This window comes from Sorex fumeus, unplaced genomic scaffold (assembly GCF_029834395.1).
Source record: "Sorex fumeus unplaced genomic scaffold, SorFum_2.1 ptg000098l, whole genome shotgun sequence".
Lineage (NCBI taxonomy): Eukaryota > Metazoa > Chordata > Mammalia > Eulipotyphla > Soricidae > Sorex > Sorex fumeus.
Genome location: NW_026606155.1, coordinates 64,471,740 through 64,490,173, shown reverse-complemented (window position 1 = coordinate 64,490,173; position 18,434 = coordinate 64,471,740). Strand labels below are relative to the sequence as shown.

At 41.0% G+C, this 18,434-nt stretch overlaps 1 protein-coding gene across 1 annotated transcript in view; it reads left to right on the top strand.

Annotated features, from left to right (window-relative positions):
* The first annotated feature begins 933 nt into the window (after positions 1–933).
* The window catches only part of SCFD1 (sec1 family domain containing 1), a 129,091-nt gene continuing 111,590 nt past the window's right edge, over positions 934–18,434 (top strand). The window contains exons 1-4 of the mRNA XM_056133613.1: positions 934–1,027; positions 5,856–5,926; positions 9,110–9,198; positions 14,435–14,525. Coding sequence (XP_055989588.1) covers positions 991–1,027; positions 5,856–5,926; positions 9,110–9,198; positions 14,435–14,525 — 288 coding nt within the window. The 5' untranslated portion in view covers positions 934–990. The remainder of the gene's footprint in view (positions 1,028–5,855; positions 5,927–9,109; positions 9,199–14,434; positions 14,526–18,434) is intronic.

Here is an 18,434-nt window from a genome sequence, read left to right as displayed (position 1 = left end):
AATTGTTAATGTCTTGTATGGAATCAAATGTACATAAAATGAGCACAACTCACCACTTAGAACTTCACCAAAGTTTCATTTTGAAACTTTGAGCCTCAAAGCAAGGGCGAAGAGGAACAGTTTGCATTCTCCTGGTACCATAGTGCATGCGGACTAAACTACTCCACATAGCTAGACCTACTTTACCCAACTGATGAGACTTGCGAAAACTGCCAGATAGAAAAAAAAAAAAACGCTCCAAAGCTGCTCATTCCTCTGAAAAGGTGAATCAAGGGGGAACCTCTCCTGTTGGCTTGGGAAGAACCCTGGATGTGGCGTTTTAAATCCCTTCACCTCTCTGTGAGGGAATTTCTTTTGTTTTGGTCTCACCAAAACTATAGCACAGCGGATAGGGTGTTTGCCTTGCACTTGGCTGACCTGGGTTCTATTACTCTGCCCCTCTTGGAGAGCCCAGCAAGCTACCTAGAGTATCCGCGCATGGCAGAGCCTGGCAAGCTCCTCGTGGCATATTCCATATGCCAAAAACAGTAAAAAGTCTCACAATTTGTTGTGAGATGTTACTGGTGCCCACTCAAGCAAATCGATGAAGAATGGGAGGACAGTGCTACAGTGCTATCCTTAAATCCATGAAATATTCCCATGGGCTCAATTTATAAATGGTCCAACAGTTCCATTGGGATTTCAGTACATGCACCACGTCTCTTCCCAACGAGTTCAAAGCAACTTCTATTTGAAAGCTGTGCTTTTGACTGGCTAGTATAAAAATCCCTCTGGGCCTGCAATGAAAACACTTAACAAGCCCTTTGGACATCAACCGCGGTTGGTCTTGAAGATGAGCTGCAAGAGCTGACGGCTCCCGAGGCGCCGTCTGAAGGGGGTGGGGCCCGCCGTCGGCCCCGCCTCTCAGGGGTTTGCTTCCGGGGCGTTCGGGGCAGCCACGTCATCCACGGGTTCTGGACCGCGCTCGGGCAGTGGCTGGTGGGAGCCAAGATGGCGGCAGCGGCCAGTATTCGAGAGCGACAAACAGGTACGCATTCCTTTCTCCTCGCTGTCTCGCAGCAGCTTTGAGAAGACGCTCGTTCCTCTGCTCGTCGGGCCTCCTGGGGTCGCGATGCGTGCAGCCCGGAGGCGGGCCCCCCAGGAGTTGAATCGTGGCCCGGGAGCATCGCGAGCCCCTCCCCTCTGAGCCTTGTAAGCTGCCCATCGCTAGACAACTCGGCGTCTCTGTTGGTGCAAAAGGGGCTGGGGAGGGTGGGCCTGTGGCTCGGGTCCTGCACTGAGCGCTTTCCTGCCGGGTCTCCGAAGGCCATCTCCATAAGATGTGCCCGCTGGCATCCTCCTTCCCTCCCTCCAATCGCCCCCAGTCGTTTCTGTGCGCGGTTCGCGTCTCTCCCGTGAGAGCTGCGTGTGGCCGCTTCCCCGCACTCCCAGCTCTACGCTTTCTTGTCACAGCAGCTTACGTCTTGCCACTCACTGCAAAGCCTTCGCAGCCGTCTCGGGGTCAGGGGGGTCGGGGGTGGGGGAGGCTGCGCGAGGATGTCAGAGGAGAAGAGAAATGCCGACTGCTAAAGCTTCCCCGTCCCCCGGCTGGGGTGCAGTGGAAGACTAGCCGGATCCCCCAATTGCTTTGCCGTTTTAAATGACAAGCTCGTGCTTGTAAACTACGTGTTAGTTTCCTCTTTGACCGAGTGAGCGAACTTTGCGTCCAGTTCTCATGGAGATGTACGTATCGCCGCCCCCTGGAGCGCTTATACTTTTTTTTTTTTTAACACCCTGGATCTTTTCCGTCATTCATGCCTCACGCAAAGCTTGTCGCCTTCTGCTGACACAACTCGACTTACACCCGTTAGTGTATCAGCCGCTGAGCTGCTTGTTTCGGAAGATTCTCCTCAGAATTGTGCTTCTTTGCATGTTGGTCTGAATGGGAGAAAGTACGTGGCTACCGTTAAGACAACCTGCAGAAGTGATTTTTGGCCGTGCTTGGTACCTTCCTTTGGAATTCGAAGAAAAAATGACGTCAAACTTGTAACAGTGCATACTGACTTATGTTCTGCTTTTCCAGTAGATCATTTCATGACAGCTGTCTGATGAAGATAGGCGCAATTAACTTAAATATATGAAAGTCCAAATACGATTTGAAATACCTGTCATTCACCTTACACGCGTGAGCAAGTAGGCACAACTGCCTTTACAGCATGTATCTGACAGTTTAAATGAAGCACAGTGAATTGATGGTACTAGGAACACAAATGGGCTTACTGAAAAATGAAATTTGCTTAGTAGTAATTTTACGTGCAGTCAGTGGAAAGGTATTAAAATATAGCATAGTTTCTGCTATAATGTTCTGTCTTGCTTCATTATAGCAAGATTTCACATTATGACTAGAAAGCTTTTACCTTATTAATCATTTATCAAATCAGTGAATATTTCAGTCCTTCAAGGGATAGAGAGAGTGTATAGGGGTTAAGGCTCATGCCTTGCTCTTAGCAGCCCCTGTGCCATCCCCAGCACTGCATATGGTCCCCTGAGTACAGCCAGGAGCCCTGTACTATCTGTCTTGCCACAGGCGCTCTTTCAACTAATTTTTCAAAATGTTTGACTATCCATTTTGCAGATAAGGAAACTAACATACAGAAAGGTTAACTCAACATTCCTTTCTATTTCGCTTTGCCTACTTTGAAGTAATGTTTATTCAATTCTTAAAGATCATGATCTATGTCATCTTTGTAAAAGTTCTCTGGATCACTTGCTTCCATTCTTTTAATTAAGCAGAATCTACATTCCCATTGTCTGTCCTGTTTGTCTTCCCATTGCAGGTTCTTGTTCCGCTCCCCCACTTTTCAACATGGGAGAGTCAACTGCTTTTTTTCTTGTTATACTCTCATCCTACTGCTTGGTTTTAGATACTAGCCATCTAAAACCAATTGATCTGCAAGTTTCTCTCTCTAACCTACATCAGTCCTCTGAACTCAGTCCACCCCATGTCAATTAATGGCAGCTTAATCCTTAAAAGTTACCGAAGTCGAACTTTTCACTTTTCTTCTTCCTAGTATTCCCTACATTATATCTGTCAGTAATTAATTCTCAACTCTTTTTCTCTGAAAATATATCCGGGATCTGACCATTGTTGTTGCTATGCCCAGATTTGTCAACTATGTATTTCTTAATAACCATCTACTTGATATGCTTACCTTTATATCCCTGCTGCCCTTCAGTTTTCCTCATGTGTTATCCAAAGTGATAGTATATATTTGTTCAAAAATTTCCAGTAGCTTTCCATTTCATTCCTGGGAAAAAAACAAAGTATCCTAATACAAGGGATCTGCAAGGCTCTCTGAGCTGCTCCCTACCTAGCTTTCTGATCTCATTCTCTTTTTTTTCTCCCCTGCCTTGAACACACCAGAATGCTCATTTCCTTATTGTGAAATACTCTTTCACACATATCTTCATGGATCTCTCCCTCCTTCCTTTAGTTCCTTACGCAAATCCTCTCAGGCCTTTCCTGATAAATTCATTTAAAAGTACACCTTAACTCTTTCTTGTCCTTGTTTCATATTTTATACCATTTGTTTTATTTTGTACTCTTTCTCCTCCAAAGAGAATGAACACTACTTGACAACAGGTACTTTTTATTCTGACACTGCCAAGAGCATAATCTGGCAGATGGTATACAAGCTAACAAAATCTTTCTGGAATGAATAGACTTGACAGTATTTATTTAGTAAATGAGTAAAGAGAACATTCCAGGTAAGGATGAAACTAACTCATATCAACTACTATGGAAAGTATATGGAGGGGTCATAAAGAAAGCTAGTTCTCATATTTGTTTAAAGCTATGATTTAGGGGCTGGAGCAGTAGTACAGCTGGTAGGGTGCTTGACTTGCACACAGCCAACCTGGGTTCGATCCTCAGCATCCCATGTCATCTCTCAAGTATCGCCAGGAGTAAGTCCTGAACATTGCCAGGTGTAGCACCCCCCCCTCCCGAAAAAAAAAAGAGCCATGATTTTTAGGGAGATTAGAAAGACAGCTCAGTGAGTTTTATCTACAGGGGGCCCTGTTACCACATGGTCCCTCCCAGTGCCACTGGGAATAACTCCTGACCATTCACTGACTATGGACCAGAAAAAAAAAATGAAACCAGACAATAATTTAAGCCTTAAAAAAATATTCTGGCAAAGATAAAATTATATTCATTGAACACAGAACCTGTACTTTCATAATCCTTGTTAATGGCTTATTGAAAAATGGCTTGGAGGTGGTAAGAGCTCAGAGATAGTGAAATTTCCTCAGAATCTAGGTGCTAGATGGAGCTGAGCAAGCAAATGTTAAAATATCAGTTGATGCTGATCTTTTTCAATTGATTAAAGCCTGGGGGCCAAAGTGGTGGTGTCTACATTGGCTGGAGATGAAAAATTCTGCTATATTTGAGTGGGAGATTTAATTATAAAGCTTTTCTCTTTGTCAGCTGACTTAGTTTATATATCAAAGTAATGCTTATACCTATTTATATATCTTTTTATATAATGTAATGCTGAAGAAGTGTAAATTATGTGCTTTATTTAATGGGACTGTATCTGACATTAGATATCTGATAATATGTAAATTGATATTCAGATGACATTATTATAGTACAGGAGTTTGACTTGGAGTATACTGTTTATATTACCTGCTAAGAGCCGAATGTTCTTAATTACAAACTAAATAGATTTTAGGGTTCCCAGTTGTTTAAAATTCACCTTGAATTTTAGTATAGTCCCTTGAATAATTGGTTTTCTGAACTTCACATATACTGAGATTTTTATTTTCTTAAAAAATACTGTGCAAAATATTAAATATACTTAGTAGGTTCAAAAAATACTGTGCAATAAGATATAACCAGTTGTGCAACAAAAGCCACAAGATTGGGTTTGGAATGTGGTCCCATGGTAGAACACTAGTCTTGCGTGTGTGAAGTCCTGGTTTCAATTCCCAGCACTCCATGGTCCCCACAAGCACACTGAGATTGACCCTACTACTCCAAGCTTGGATAGTTGCTAGGCTGTGCTAGATGTGGTCCCAAAACAGCCCCCCACTATTGAGTATAACTGTGATTTTCAAAATTGTTTTCTTAGCAGAAGTTATGTGTTATCCAATATATCTGTAGGAAAGTCTGTTTTTCCATGAATCCTTAATATTAATAACCTTTTCAGTGAATATGATCAGGCTAATGTCCATAAAATTGCTCTAAGATAGCTAAGAACTCCCCCTATCATATGAAGGTTTGGAGTATGAAACAAACAGGTAATAGATTATTTTTGGAAAGATTGATGCTAATCTTTGCTTATATCCAGACAGTAGGCAATGACACCAGCTATCTCTTGAGGCCTATTAATGACTGATGAAACCTTTTTTGAATTTATATGAAATAAAATATGGGATCATCAGGTATATGAAAGTTCTTCCTGAACATTTCACAGTTTTGAGTGTTGGGGGGGGGGGTGTTTTTTGCTTTTTGGGTCAACCCAGCGTTGCTCAGGGGATTGTTCCTGGCTCTGCACTCAGGAATCACTCCTAGTAGGACTCAGGGGACCATATGGGATGCCAGGGATTGAAACCAGGTTGGCTGTGTGCAAGGCACCCTACCCACTGTATCCTCTTGGTCCCATCTGTTGTATTTGTAAAAAATTTCCAAACGTGCTCATAATCTATTGATAGAATGGCCATACAAAGTCTGACAGCTTTTCTACAGATCTGATCATTTGATTAACCAGTTTACTAGATTGATTTGTGTATCTTGTTTTTTGTTATTATGTAATAAATGTGTGTATGTAGATGAAATTGAAAAATAATATTTAGTGACTCTTGATTTTCAGTGGCTTTGAAGCGTATGCTGAATTTCAATGTGCCTCATGTTAAAAACAGCACTGGAGAACCAGTATGGAAGGTAAGCAGATTTAATTTAATAGAAATAATTTTCTTTTTCTCTATCCTTATTGATGGTGTTTGAAAGGAATTTCTTACTAATATTGAACAGTAGTATATTTTGGTTTTACATGAATATTTTATTTCATATCTAAGTGTGAATCTTTTGTTTTGGGGGGGGCCACACCTGATGGTGCTCAGGGCTTTTCCTGTATTTAGAGAGAACTCCTGCGTCTGCTCAGAGATCACGCTTGTTAGTGTTGGGGGGACCATATTAAGTGCCAGAGATTGAACCATGGTCAGCTGTGTTCGAGGCAAGTGCCGTAATCCCTATCCTATCTATCTGACTCCTTAAAGTTAAATCTTTTTATAAACATTTATGAAGTGAGACTGGCAATTATTCATTTATGGAATCCAGCTGACCCCTTGGGTGGAGTATCACTGATAGATCTTTAGTTTTTGTTGTTGTTTTGTTTTTAGGCCACACGTGATGGTGCTCAAGGCTTACTCCTAGCTCTGACCTTAGTGATCATTCCTCGTGGTGCTTGGTAGACCATATGGGGTTGCCAAGGATCAAACCTGAGTTGCCTGAATGCAAGACAAGCACCCCACCTGCTGTACTTTCTCTCTGGTCCCTTATTTCTTAATTTTTGAAAGTCCAGAGGTTTCATCAGGCAGGTTTACTCAAAGTTAAAATCTCGAGAACCAGTTCTCCATCGCTTCTTTTTTCCTCTTGTTTTTTAGACGACACCCAGTAGTGCTTAAGGTCAACTTTAGGCTTTGTGCTCTAAGTTTCTCCTAGTGGTGCTTTAGGGACCATGCAATGCTGGGTTTGAAAACAGCTGAATTCTGTATGCCAGGCATGTGCTCCATCCCTCTGACTCATCTCCCTGGTCTCATAATCAGACCATTTTAAACAATCCATCACCAAAATGCTTATTTACTATTTTGAAATGTTCTAAAAACTCAGTAAAGTTGATCAGTGCATAAGCAATCTGTAATCTTCATTAGACAATCTATAACAGATCTCCTTTGAGAAATGTTTGACAGTCTTTAATTCCCATTTGTTGAGCTTCTCATCTTAAACTTCATTTTTTTTTTCAGAAAGATTAGAGAAAATAGTTGATTAGGTTAAAGGTTAAAGTTTAGGATTACTTTATACTTCTTCCTTGGTAAGAGTTAAGGACAGGTCAACTTGATTAGAAATGTTTTGAAAATGCTTATGAGTCTTTAGATTAATCGTAAAGTGGCTTGAATTCATGCATTAAACTTCCGGATGGTGTCTTGTGTTCCCTTAACATCCCATTTATTTGTGGGCATCTTTCTCATTGCCCCTTGTATAAACTTATTTATTTTTTCTAAAGGCTTTACATTGAGCTTTTGAATAAAATAATTAAAAAATTTCTTGGTGACACATTTGTGTTAGATGTTTTTTCCCTTCCCATCATTTCTATGTCACAAGATTAGCAGTAGAGATATTTTGAGATTTTTGAGGGATTCAGCATTCAATTTCTTCTAACTAGAGCAGATAGATGTTTACTCTCACTTAAGGATATCTTTGATAGTTTTGGGGCCACACCTGGCGGTGCTCAGAGGCTAATCCCGGCAGTATTTAGGGACCATAATGTGTGGTGCAGGAATGGGTTGTCTGCACAAGCGCTTGAGCCCTGTACTATTTCTGTAGTCCCAGGTGTCCGTTTTAACTTTTTGGGGAGGGAATTGTTTGTTTATTTGTCTTAGGGCTACAATTAGTGTTGTTTATGGCTTATTCCTGGCTCTGAATTTAGTGATCACTTGTGGAAGAGCTCAGGGGACCTTATGAGGTGCCAGGATTAAACCCAGATTAGGCAATTTCCCTGCCTACTGTACTCTCTCTCTAGCCTTAGTTTTAATACTTCCAGTATGTGAGGAAATGCACCTGACTGAATATGGTTAGCATGTGCTCTTTAAGGACTTGATATTTTCATTGGCTACAGTACTAAACAACTTAAATCACTATTTTAATAGTCCTAGAACGTGTATTAAAATTTGTTTTGAGAGTGGGTAATTTTATTTTATTTTATTTTTTTATTTTAGTGAGACACCATGACATACAGTTGTAGACTTACAAATTTTTGTGCTTGGGTTTCAATTATACAATGATCAAATACCCATCCCTCCACAAATGCCCATTTGAGAGTGGGTAATTTTTACTTTTTTGGAAGGATATGTAAACTGAGTAGAGAATTGTATGTGAATTTTTTATGTATTCTGTTTTTAATCATAGCTTAAGATGAAAATTTTATATTATCTTTTTATTCTTGGTTTTTTGTTTGTTTGGGGGGAGTGGCTATACCTGGTTATGCTCAGAGCACACAGCTGGCTTTGTGCTCAGGAAGCACTCCTGGTAGTATTCAGGGTATTATATGTGGTACAGGAATCAAATCTGGGCAGCTACCTGCAAGATAAGTGCTTTGCCCAGTGTACTAACTCCTTGGCCCTCTATTTACCTGGAAAATATATTTTCTGGACTGGAGACATAAATATACAGTAATTTAGGGCGTTTGCCTCAGTGCTCGGGGCAACCATATGGGATGCTGGGAATCGAACCTGTGCGTATGCTCAGATTTAACCTCAGCCCCACATATGATCCTTTGAGCATTGCCAGGAATAAGCCCTGAGAACTGCCAGCTGTGGTTCCAAAAAAAATCTGTCACTGTCACTGTCCTCCCGTTGTTCATCAATTTGCTCGAGCGGGCCCAATAACGTCTCCATTGGAGACTTTGTTGTTACTGTGTTTCGCATATCCAATACGTCACGGGTAGCTTGCCAGGCTCTGGCGTGCGGGCAAGATACTCTCGGTAGCTTTCCGGGCTCTCTGAGAGGGGTGGAGGAATCGAACTTGGGTAGGCCATGTTGGCCGCGTGCAAGGCAAACTCCATACCCACTGTGCTATCGCTCCAGCCCTCCAAAAAAATATTTTTAGAATAGTCTATTTTGTAAAGAAGGTATTTATATGACTACTAATTTAGCTTAAATAATAAGACTTTCAAGACTGGATTACTACATGAGTGGATATTTTGGTAATTAATAATGGAAAATATTAAATTATGGTACGATAAGGATTTTGGACTTAAATAAGATATACTTCAAAATTATCCATATGGACTTTTATAAACTGTTTATTGATAATTATGCTTACATTTCTTTTTTCTTTGATTAATAGGTACTTATTTATGACAGATTTGGCCAAGATATCATCTCTCCTTTGCTGTCTGTGAAGGAACTGAGAGATATGGGAATTACTCTGCATCTGTAAGTTTTATTATTTCTAATAATGACACTTGTTTCCAAATACAGAATTTTTAATTATTGAGACTGGAGCGATAGCTCGGCGGTAGGGCATTTGCCTTGAGCGCAGCTGGCCCAGCTGAGCCGGGTTCGATTCTTCCACCCCTCTCGGAGAGCCCCGCAAACTACCGAGAGTATCTCACCCGCACGGCAAAGCCTGGCAAGCTCCCCGTGACGTATTCGATATGCCAAACACAGTAGCAAGTCTCACAGTGGAGACGTTACTGGGCCCGCTCGAGCAAATCGATGAACAACGAGAGGACAGTGACAGTGATTTTATATACCCACCAGCACTTGTTTTCTCGCCTTTTGATATAGGCCATTGTTACTGTAGTGAAGTGATAATCTTATAGTCATTTTGATTTGCATTTCTCTCGTAATGAGTAATGATGTAAGAATTTCTTTGTGGGTCTGGAGCGATAGCACCGTGGGTAAGGCATTTGCCTTGCACGCAGCCAACATGGCCGACAGGTTCGATTCCCAGCATCCCATATGGTTCCCCGAGCACCGCCAGGAGCAATTCCTGAGTGCATGAGCCAGGAGTAACCCCTGAGCATCGCTGGGTGTGACCCAAAAAAGCAAAAAAAAAAAGAAAAAGAAAAAGAATTTCTTTGTATACTTATTGACCATCTATATGGTTTCTTTGGTTAAGTAAGTTTTAGCTCTTCTCCCTATTTTTTTTTTAGGGTTGGTTTTTGTCAAATTTTATGTTCAAATATCTTGACTACTAGCCCTTTTGCAGATGCATGGATTGAGTGTTTCCTCCTATTCAGTAGAAAGGCTTTATGTTCTAGTGTTAGTTTTTTACAATGGAGAAACGTTTTAGTTTGATGTAATTTTATTCAATAAGTCTGAGTGTATGATTTTAGTCCATTGTCACTTTACAGCCTTATATCATAGTTTAAAGTCTGGGGCCTGATGCCACCATTCTTTTTTCCTTTTAGAATTTCTTTAGCTATTTGAAGGGAGTTTGTAGCTCCATAAAAATTTTAGTAATGTGTGTTATTTGTCCTTAGAGAGTACAATTGGAATTTCGATGGGGAGGATATTGAAATTGTATTTGGATAGTATGGTCATTTTGACAGTGTTAATTTTTCCAATTCATAACATTTTCCCTTTTTCTTTTAATAGTGACATAGTTTTTACTTCTTTTATTATGTTCTTAATTTCTTCTCTAATAGCTCGTTGTTTTATTGCATTATAGAAATGCAACAAAAAAAAGCAACAGATTTTTGTGCATCAATTTTGTTTAGCTTGCCACTTGACTATATTGTTTTGTTTTTTTCTAAAAGTTTTAAAGTGGATTCTTTAGAGTATCATATGTATATTAATCTGTCTTTCATAAATAGTGATAGTTTGGATCCTTTTTATTTTTTTATTTATTATCTAATTGCTGAGACTAGCACTCCAGTGCTATGTTGAATAATAGTGGGGAGAGTGAACATCCTTGCCTTTTGCCTTATCTTAGAGGAAAAGCTTTCAGTTTTTATAGTTGCAGTGTTAGCTGTGAGTTTATTGCATATGGCCTTTACTCTGTTAAGGTACATTCCACCTGGTCCTGTCTCCCTTTGTATTCAGTCAGTGTAGTCTGAGGTCTGGGCTGGAACCTTGTAACCTCTGTCCTCTTGGAGGGACTTGTTTCTCATTTGTATCTTTTTCTACAAGGGTGACTTGTTATGCAAAAGAACAGACTGGTTATCTTTTGGTCTCTGCTAACTCGGAATTTTTATCTTTAGTTTTTCAAAATAAATTTCTAAATTATTTTATGAAAAACTTAATTATGAAGTAATGACTATCACCATAGGGGACTACATTTAGCTAAAGAGTTTGATTATATTGTCTCTGATGTGTTTGTTAAAATGAATTGTTACTTGATCTATGTGCATTTTGTTCTTTTTATTCTATGATCAATCAATATTGAGCTAAAATATCCTCTATGGGGACTGTAATTTTTAGACTTTCAGTCATTCACAGAGCAAGAGCTGGTTATATTCCTTTCGTTATCAGGCTACACTCATATCTCTGCTGGATGTCACTCCCTAGTGGGCTACCAAGGACAAGGCCTCTTGAATGTAAAGTATATGTTCAGCTCATTGAGCTCTCTCTCTGACATTGGTTATATTCTTACATTTTTTAATTTCATAGTAAGTATTTTAAATTCGTAGGCTACTGCATTGGGCTGGAGCAATAGCACAGCAGTAGGGCGTTTTCCTTGCAAGAGGCCAACATGGCCCGCCCAAGTTCCATTCCTCCGCCCCTCTCGGAAAGCCAGGCAAGCTGCCGAGAGAATCTGGCCCACACGGCAAAGCCTGGCAAAGCCTGGCAAGCTACATGTGATGTATTTGATATGTCAAACACAGTAACAATTGTCACGATGAAGACGTTCCTGGGCCCGCTCGAGCAAATCGAACAATGGGAGGACAGTGACAGGCTACTGCATTAATTCTAAAATATATTTCTTTTTATATTTCGAAATTAGGATCTATTTTCTAATTAGTGGCTTGTCATAATAAAACATAATTGGTATTTTTTTCTTAGTGGTACATGACAGTGTTTTTAAAATGATTATCATATAACTGTAATAGTATTTTAATGATAGCATCTTGGTTTTGATGAAGAAAGGTTCTTTGATTATTTTTATGTCAGAATTAAAATACAAAATTTATTGTTGGTAGCAGGTTCATTCATATTACTTTATTATTACTTATTTTGCCTGGGGAGAGACTAAAGTTTATAGTGTTAAGGTGACTGTTCTCCAGTTGAACTGTTATTTAATAGTAGAGTCACATCCATATTGCTTTACCATCAATTCTCTGCTGTTTTCTAAACATAAATGTCTTAGATCATTTATGTTAATTAGGTTGTACCTAATTAAAATAAGGTCTCATTCAGTACTTAGTGGTTGACAGGATGTTAGTGAGAGTTATGCATGTTCTCTGCCCACCTACTGCTACTAAAACGTTTAAGTTTTTTTTTTTTTTTTTTTTTTTTTTTTTTAAAGTTGTAGATTTACAATTTTTTGTGCTTTGGTTTCAATTATACAATGATCAGATACCCATCCCTCCACCAGTGCCCATTTTCCACCACCATGGATAATATCCCTCCCACCCCCATCCCCCCATCCCCCCGTCTCTGTGGCAGGGCAATCCCCTGTGTTCTCTCTCTCCTTTTGGGTGTTGTGGTCTGCAAAAGAGGCATTGAGTGGCAAACATGTTCAGTCCATAGTCTACTTTCGACATGCATCTCCCCTCTTGGGAGGATCCTCCAAACATCCTTTATTTGGTGCTCCCTTCTCTATCTGAATAGCCCTTTCCTCTAGGATACCCGGCTGGCCTCTAAGAAAACGTTTAAGTTTTAAGATTTTTAAGTTACATGGTGAATTCCTGCATACCCTATCTTGGATGACTCATATCTATTTGCTGAAGAATGTTACCTCAGTATTAGCTATTTTCTGTATGGTATTTCAGACTGTTTTGAAGGAAGAACCTGTAAGGTAGCTATTGGTGGTTGAGGAGCCAGCAGAAGAACACAGCAGTCAGTGACAGCCATCACATTGTAATTTTCTTGATATTAGTAGCACAACCAAATAGATGGAAAGAAGTTATTACATGCAGAATTACTGGCAGTATGAATCTCTTTCACTCTTTTTATAGAGATCATTAAAACATATATAACTAGGATCTAAAAGGATGACTAGAAGTATTGTTGAAATAGAATAGTAGTCTTGTTTCTTTTTTTTGTTTATTGGTTTTGGTTTTTGAGCACACCTGATGGTGCTCAGGGCTTACTCCTGTTTCTGTGCTCATGGATCACTCCGGAGAGGCTTGAAGACCATATATGGTGCAGGGAATCAACCCCAGGTTTGACACGTGTAAGGCAGATGCCCTATCCACTATACTTTCTTTGGCCTCATATTTCTTGATAAAAGCATAGTAAAATCTTAAAATGAATGTGGCACTGTCCACTCCAGTTGATGAACACTCCCATTGTTCATCGATTCACTCGAGCAGGTACCAGTAACATCTTCATTGTGAGACTTGTTACTGTTTTTGGCATATCGAATACATCAGGGGGTCTTGCCAGGCTTTGCCATGTGGGCGAGATACTCTCGGTAGCTTGCGGGCTCTCCGAGAGGGGTGGAAGAATCGAAACTGGGTCGGCCATGTGCAAGGCAGATGCCCTACCCGCTGCTGTCGCTCTAGCCCAAAATGAATATAGTGAAAAGATTTTGTGATTTTTGTTTTTGAGATGTTTGGATAAAAATACACCCTGAATTCTGTATAAAAGAAATGTACCAAGTGAAACTATGTATGAAATTCTTCAATAATCTTGTGCATTCTCTTAATATATGTTTGTTTTGTTTGAGGGCCACTCCTGGCAGTACTTAGGGCTTACTCTTCACTCTAAACTCAGGAATCACACCTAGTAGTGCTCAGAGAACCATATGGAATGCTAGGAGTTAAATCCAGGTCAGTCATGTGCAAAGCAAGTACCGTAACCTGCTGTACTAACTCTTCAGCTCCTTGATATATTTTTTTAAAGTAAAAGTTATGGGGCAGGAGCTATAGTACAGTGGGTAGAGAACTTGTCTTGCATATGGCCAACTCAAATTTGATCCCTAGCATCTCATATGCTCCCGAGTCTCACCAGGAGTGATTCCTGAGCTCAGGGCCAGTCACTCCAGTGACTTAGAAACAAAGTTTTAAGGAAGCATTTTATATACCTGTTATCTAAGCTGGAGCGATAGCACAGCGGTAGGGCGTTTGCCTTGCACGCAGCTGGCCCACCCGAGCCGGTTTCGATTATCTATCTATCTATCTATATTTGGTTTTATAATTAAATTTTTCAGTGCTTTCTCTAAAGCAGTTTGTCTTAGCTATAATTTCCTCCCATACACTCATTCCGTTTCTATGAAAAATAAAATTTATTTCGAATGTTCTTTTGTTCCTATCTAAGGAAAATACTGGCAAAAGAGATAACTGACCATAAGAGGTATTAGAAATTATGGTATTGGAATAGAATAAATGTAGACTGTAATTAGTATTTTACTAATCAGTTATGTTAACACTGTTCTAAGGAAGCTGGGTTACCTAACTGATTAATTGCAGTTCAAGCATGATTAAGGGGCTTGCACTTGTGACCTTACCATGAAAAAACACATCGACTAACAAAAAGTGAGTTTTTTCTTTTTTGTCTATAGGCTTTTGCACTCCGATAGAGATCCTATTCCAGATGTTCCTGCAGTGTACTTTGTAATGCCAACTGAAGAAAATATTGATAGACTGTGCCAGGTAACATGAGTCTTTATTTTTCTGAATGAACATAGAAACATTTTTCTAGAAGAAAGTTGTTTGGTGTAAAAAGTCAGAATACTGAGTTTCTCATTTTTATTTTTGAGACCATTTTTGAATTCTTAATAGCCTGAAGGATTTGTTTTTTAGCTGCAGGAACATTACATAGATTAAAACTATACTGAGTCTGACTTTTAAAAAATTGAATCACCATGCGATACATAGTTACAAGTTCGTTCTTGATCGGGTTTCAGTAATACAGTGTTTCAACACCCATCCCTTCACCAGTGTACATTTTCCACCACCAGTATTTCCCACCCCTCTCCCATCCCATCCCCTCTGGGGCAGGCACTTTTCTTCTTCTCTCACTCTTCCCAGCCCCCACTTTGGGCATTGCGGATTATAATACAGATACTAAAAAGTTTATTGGGTCTGTCCCTTTACCTACTTTGAACACCCAGTTCTTGTTCAGAGTGATCATTTCCAACTATTATTGTCATACTGGTCCCATCTTTATTCTAACTGTACTATTTTACCCCTCACACACTCTTGTGGCAAGCTTCCAACCCTAATCCTCCTGGCCCCTATTTTCCCTGGCCTTGGATATTAGTTTCATACTTTGTTTTTTTAGTATCTCACAAATGAATGCAGTCATTCTATACCTGTTTCTCTTTTTCTGCCTCAAATCCCTTAGCATGATACTCTCTATGTCCATCCATTTATAAGCAAGTTTCATAACTTTCTTTTTCCTAACAGCTGCATAGTATTCCATTGTGTAGATATACTATAGTTTCTTGATCTAGTCCTCTTCTCAGGCCTGAGTCTGACTTAAAAAAAAGAAAAAGAAAAAAAGGAAAATTTGAGTTTTACAAGTAGGATTATAAGGGGCCAGAGAAAATACAGAAATTAGGTGTTTGCCTTTCATGTGGCCAGCCTTGTTTTAATTTCCTGCACTGTATGTGATCTCCAAGCACTGACAGGAGTAGCTTCTGAGCACTGCCAGGTTTTCCTCCCCAATTCTTCCACCCCACAAAATAGGATTTTAGGTGCTGGGAAGTTAGCTTAGGTGGTAGAGTGTAAAAAACTATGCACGCTGAAGGCTGTGTGTTCGCGGGCTCTCTGGACGGCTGTTGGCCAAGGGCAGATGAAGGAAGAGATGAGGGCCAGGCCGGTTGTTCCTAGTGGCAGTTTATTACAAGGAAGTTTATCCCATAGAAGAACTTATGTTGTGGAGGGCCTAGGTTCTCTCAAGCACATGTTCCCCTTGCCAGTCTCTCGGTAGTCCATCTTTCAGCCCTGCTCTCTCCTTCTCCAGCTCCCTTCTAGTCTGGGCTGACACTCCCCCCAGTCAGGTAGCCAAATCAACATAAGAAAGCCCTTCCTGACTGCTCAAGGGCAAGATACCTCTTAAGGTGTTTTTCTCTTTTCCTCAGTCCAATAAACTATCAACTATTCCTGAGGTTATGCAGGAAGGACAGAACAGTGTTATCCTACAGTAGAGCACATGCCTAACATGTGTGTGTTCCAAAGTTCCATCTCCAGCTCTATTTGTCCCCTCTGAGCACCATCAAGTGGTTCCCCAACCACCCCTGTGATATAACCCCAGAGCTTCATTGGGAGTGGCCATGGATAACTCTAATAGAGCTAATGGGGGCCTTTATAAGAAAGTAGAATTTAATTTTGCTAATATAATAAAAGTTTCCATTGGGACGGAACCTTGCATTCAGACAAGTAGTGTGTGAAGAGCCGAACCAGCGTGTTGATGTGTACTGACGGCAGGTTCTCCAGGTGTTCAGGTCTGACCTTGTCTGGGCCGGGTGCTGTTCGTTTCTTTACTGATGAAATGGCGTGTCAGATTTCAGAAGGGAGAACATTGGGAACGACATATCCATCCTGTGGAATTTGGTATGTCAGCAAGTGGACATGGCTATCAAAGAGATTTGAGTAGAAGTCATGGATAATCTTCTCCATTGCCGTTCTAGAAGATGTGATAGATCCATCAGGACGTCGGAGGGCAGTCATCTTGGTCTTGTAGTTGGCGAAGGACAGGTGGGCATTACGAATACTTTTCCCAGCTTCTGCCGCATCTACCAACACTTTGCTCTTCTCTCCTTGAGGTCTTCCTTGATCGCATCACTGCACTGCTTTGCGAGCTCGAACGTTCGCTTGCGGTTGCCTGAGGCATGTGCCAAACCACGTTGGCGAATAAGCTCATGAGTTTTTGAAGACAGGCTTTTTTTGTGGCACTCTCTCTCGGAGTTCCTCTCACAATCATGGAGGTGCTGAACCAGTCGATCGTATTCCTCGTCAATGTTGTCAACAATGGCATCTTGCCATGTTGCTGCAATAGAGCCGAAGAGCTCCCAGTTGGTGGTCGTTCTGGGAGTTTTCTTTTTAAACATTGCAGCCCTTTCTCCCCGCTCTGTGAAGTAGAATTTTGCACGAAGGAGACAGTGGTCCGATCCCGTTTGGAATTTTGGGACAACAGCAACATGGAAAACCAGCAGGACTGTACTACTGTACAAGAAAGGAGACATCCACGACATTGGCAACTATCACCCGACCTGCCTATTGTCTGTCATCTACAAGTTGTTCACTCGAGTCATCCTAAATAGGATTGGCAGAAAACTAGATGGACAACTATGCGAGCAAGCCGGGTTTCGCAAAGGATTCAGCAACATTGACCATATCCACACGGTAACCAAGCTCATTGAGGTTTCTCGGGAGTTCAAGATGCCACTCTGTCTAACGTTCATTGATTTAAAGAAGGCCTTTGATTCTGTTGAGACGGAAGCAGTCATTGAAGCCCTAGCCAGTTAGGGCATTCAAGCTCAATACATCAAGATCCTCCGTGAGCTGTATTGCGGATTCACTACCAGGATCTCACCATTCTACAAAGAAGTAATCATTGATGTCAAGAGAGGGGTTCGGCAAGGTGATACATTTCACTGAAACTCTTCAGTGCCACCTTCGAGAACATCATGCGACGACTGGAATGGGAAGGAATGGGAGTGAAGATAGATGGTTGGCAACTACACCACCTCTGCTTTGCTGATGACATTGTTTTAATAACACCAAACATTAGCCAAGTGGCACAAATGCTGGCCAACTTTGACCGTGAGTGTTGAAAGGTCGGACTACAGCTGAATCTTACGAAGACAATGTTTATGAGAAACAGCCTCGTTCCTGACGCCCCATTTGCTGTCAACGGAACGATCATCTCCGAATGCAACAACTATGTGTACCTAGGTCGAGAAGTCAACATGACAAATGACCTGGCACCCGAGCTGCGCAGGAGGAAGAGAGCGGCTTGGGACGCCTTCAAGAACGTCGAAGAAATAGCTAAGAGGACAGAGAACCTCCGGCTCCAGGCACAGCTCTTTGATTCCACTGTTCTTCCTGCATTAACATATGCCTCAGAGACCTGGGCCCTATGCAAATAGGATGAGAACGCTATTCGGGTCTCCCAAAGAGGAATTGAAAGAGCTATGCTTGGAATATCACGTTTCACCCAAATGAGAGAAAGAATCTGGAGTTCCGACCTCTCTCGACAATCAAGAATCAGGGACGCTGTCTCGTTTGCCAAGGTGTCAAAAATCAGATGGGCTGGTCACGTAATGAGATTTAAAGACTACCACTGGACTAGAGCTGTTACAGACTGGATTCCACGGGATGTCAAAAGACCGTGTGGCCGCCCACCTACCAGATGGTCAGACTTCTTCATCAAGATCATGAACGATCGGTTTGAGGCTCTTCATGTTCCTAGAGTGAACAGACGCCATTGGGCTACACTAGCACGTGACAGGGACAAATGGAGACGTTACTGGTGCCCGTTCGAGCAAATCGATGATTAATGGGAAGTCAAGTGATCAAGTGATCAATAAAAATTTGGGGCTGGAGCAATAGCAC